The sequence below is a fragment of the Rhinopithecus bieti genome, unplaced genomic scaffold (assembly GCF_001698545.2).
Source record: "Rhinopithecus bieti isolate Rb0 unplaced genomic scaffold, ASM169854v2 scaffold_65369, whole genome shotgun sequence".
Lineage (NCBI taxonomy): Eukaryota > Metazoa > Chordata > Mammalia > Primates > Cercopithecidae > Rhinopithecus > Rhinopithecus bieti.
In genome coordinates this window covers 3,749-7,231 of record NW_016824552.1, presented here as the reverse complement: position 1 = coordinate 7,231, position 3,483 = coordinate 3,749, and the positions used below count along the sequence as shown (strand labels likewise).

At 53.5% G+C, this 3,483-nt stretch overlaps 1 protein-coding gene across 1 annotated transcript; it reads left to right on the top strand.

Annotated features, from left to right (window-relative positions):
* Positions 1 to 676: 676 nt before the first annotated feature.
* Positions 677 to 2,411, top strand: ZNF843 (zinc finger protein 843; the record flags this gene model as incomplete). The annotated part of the gene is made up of 3 exons (XM_017862389.1): positions 677 to 784; positions 883 to 1,033; positions 1,370 to 2,411. Coding segments are annotated over 3 exons (1,171 nt in total), but the record flags the coding sequence as incomplete, so codon positions are not given.
* Positions 2,412 to 3,483: the final 1,072 nt, after the last annotated feature.

Genomic DNA, 3,483 nt, shown 5'->3' with positions numbered 1-3,483 from the left:
GAAAACAAAACAAAACAAAAAAAACAAAACAAAGCAAAACAAAAAAAACGCTGGCTTCTACCAAAAAAAAAGAAAGAAAAAAAAAAGCTGGGCCTAGTGGTGTGCACCTATAGTCCCAGCTACTTGGGAGGCTGAGGTGGGAGGTTCACGTGAGCTGGGGAGGCAGAGGTTGCAGTGAGCAGAGATCGTACCACTGCATTCCATACTGGGCAACAAAGACAGACCCTGTCTTTTAAAAAAAAAAAAAAAAAGGAAAATAATAATAAAGAAGCATTGATTGTAGGATTCGGAAAGCAGTCTCCTTTGCAGTTTGTAGTAAAATTCTTCTGTGGTTTTCTCTCCCTCTGGAGAGAATGATGGTTCCAGGATCTGAAATCTTTCCTTCCGCAGGAACGAGGCACAACAGTGAGAACCAGCTTATCCAAGAGGACGGACTTAGTGATGGGTAACACCCAGCGACATGCCTGAGAGCCTCAGGAAACACCTTCAAATGACATTGCCCAGAGTCTTACATTAGAGAACTCTCCAGACAGCCCTTGAGGCCTGGGGCTGGGTGCTGCTCCCAGACTGTGAGCTACTGGCCACCGGAAGCCTGACTCCAGCAGAGGCCCCACAGCTGCGCCGAGTGCGGCAAGAGCCTCCCGCGCAGTCACTCCCTGAGCGGTCATCTCCAAAGCCGTGCTCGCCAGAAGCCTTTCCCCTGCCCTGACTGTGGAAAGCGTTTCAGCCAGAGCTCCGACCTGCTGCAGCACCGTCAGATTCACCTGGGCCGTCAGCCCTGCAAGTGCGGGGCCTGCGGGAGGGGTTTTACTCAGAGTGCATCCCTCCTCCAGCACCAGTGGGTCCACAGCGACTGGCGAGAGGCCTTGTCGCTGTCCCCAGTGCGGCAAGACCTGCTGTGTCCGCTCCAACTTCATCAAGCACCAGCGAGTCCACTCAGGAGAAGCCATTTGTCTGCGGGGAGTGCGGCAAGGGCTTAGCGGCCAGCTCTGATGCTGGCTCGGCCAAAGCCCTGCGTCTGTCCCCAGGGCCAGCAAGTTTTTGGGGACCGGTGGAAGCTGATCTGCCACTAGTGAATTCACACAGGAGAGCGTCTCTTCTGCTGCTGCAGTTGCGGTGACAGCGTCAATAAGACCTCCCTCTCCCAGCGTGTCCTCCCGCACCCAGGGGAGAAGCCCTGCAGGTGTGGAATCGTGGAGAGCATCAGCCTCGCACCCAGCTCAGTCGCCCCGGGCAGCACCTCCAGGCACCGGCCTTGTGGGAGCCCCGGGTCCTTCCTTCAATATCTGCCCCCATCCACACTCCTGCCTCAACTTCCCTTCCTTTATCCTGTGCCCCCACTCAGTCTCCAGTCTCTGGTTCCACCCAGCCTTCCCCAGATTCCTCCTCGCGCCCCATCTCGTCTCCTTCACTCATCGCCCATGTTCCCCAGCATGGAGCAGCCGGCCCTCAGCCCTCCTCCACTCACCCCTTCCAGATCCCCTGCAAAGCCCAGATGCGAATCCGCCCTCCGTGGGGAACTGGGGGCAGCCGTGTCCGCCAGATTTTTCCTGCTCCGGGTGCGGGAAGCTTCTCCCGCACCGGCACACCCACGCCGGGGAGCAGCCTTGCCTCTGTTGCACCCAGAGCTCCTCCTCGGTCCAGCGCAGGGAGACCCACCCCGCCGAAAAGCCACACCTGTGTGCGGAGGGCGGCAGCGGCTGCCCAGCACGTGCACCTGGCCAAGCCCCAGCGCGTGCACCCCGGGAGCGGCCGTTCCCTGCCCGCAGTGCCTGCAGTGCCTCCGGGAGGCCTGGAAGTTGCCCAGGTTCCGCCAACCACCCAGCCGGCAGCTCAGCAGGAGTGGGCGAAGGGGCCCAGAAGCTGTGCGAGTGCTGGACGGGACTCGCGGGAGGCGGTTCAGGCCCGAGGCTACCCTGAGCCAACCCGGGAGGCCTCGCAGCACAAAGCGGTCCGACCGCTCTGCCAGGCCGGAGCCAGGCTTCGGCGACAGTGGCAAGCTCCTCCGCCGCCCTCAAACCCACACTGGAGAGGAGCCCTACCAGTGTTTCCGGTGTGGAAGGCCTCCAGCCGGAGGTCCAACCTGGCCCAACACTGTAGAACTAGCGTGTTGCAGCCCCGGGTGGACTGTGGATCTGAGATGCAGTCCCCTCCCTCCACACAGACCCGCTCAGGACGGCTTTTCTGTACCGCAGATCTTTCTCAAAAGTGCTGGGGGCTATTTTGTATGTTCGTTTTTTTGTTTTCCCCTGAATTCTCGCTCCTTTCCCTTGTGCATTAAGGGATTTAGGCAGGTGAGGCTGCGGGCGGTGACTCACGCCTGTAATCCCAGCACTTTAGGAGACCGAGGTGGGAGGATCACGTGAGCCCAAAGAATTTGAGACCAGCCTGGGCAACATAGCAAGACTGTGTCTCTGTGAAATAAAAATAAAACGAGCTGGTGTGGTGGCGCTGGCCTGTAGCCCCAGCTACTCAGGAGGGTGAGGCTGAAGGATCGCTTGAGTCAGAGAGTTCAAGGCTGCAGTGAGCTATGATCAGGCCACTGCACCCCAGCAAGGACGACAGAGTGAGACCCTGTGTCTCTAAAATAACTAAAATAACAAAAGGATTTAGGTAGGTAGTAGGCAAAGGTATACTAGCGAAGTGATAATAATATACAAGGTATATTCTTGATGTGGACAAGAATAATATTGTGTTGTCTTAATATTAGTGATTAATATATTATTTATTTATTTTATTTTTTTATTATACTTTTAAGTTCTAGGGTACATGTGCACAACGTGCAGGTTTGTTACATGTGTATACATGTGCCATGTTAGTGTGCTGCACCCATTAACTTGTCATTTATATTAGGTATATCTCCTAATGCTATCCCTCCCCCATCCCCCACCCCACAACAGGCCCCGGTGTGTGATGTTCTCCTTCCTGTGTCCAGGTGTTCTCATTGTTCAATTCCCACCTATGAGTGAGAGCATACAGTGTTTGGTTTTCTGTTCTTGTGATAGTTTGCTGAGAATGATGGTTTCCAGCTGCATTCATGTCCCCACAAAAGACATGAACTCATCTTTTTTTATGGCTGCATAGTATTCCATGGTGTATTATGTGCCACATTTTCTTAATCCAGTCTGTCATTTATGGACATTTGGGTTGGTTCCAAGTCTTTGCTATTGTGAATAGCACTGCAATAAACATACGTGTGCATGTGTCTTTATAGCAGCATGATTTATAATCCTTTGGGTATATACCCAGTAATGGGATGGCTGGGTGAAGTGGTAATTCTAGTTCTAGATCCTTGAGGAATCGCCACACTGTCTTCCACAATGGTTGAACTAGTTCATGGTCCCACCAACAGTGTAAAAGTGTTCCTATTTCTCCACATCCTCTCCAGCACCTGTTGTTTCCTGACTTTTTAATGATTGCCATTCTAACTGGTGTGAGATGGTATCTCATTGTGGTTTTGATTTGCATTTCTCTGATGGCAGT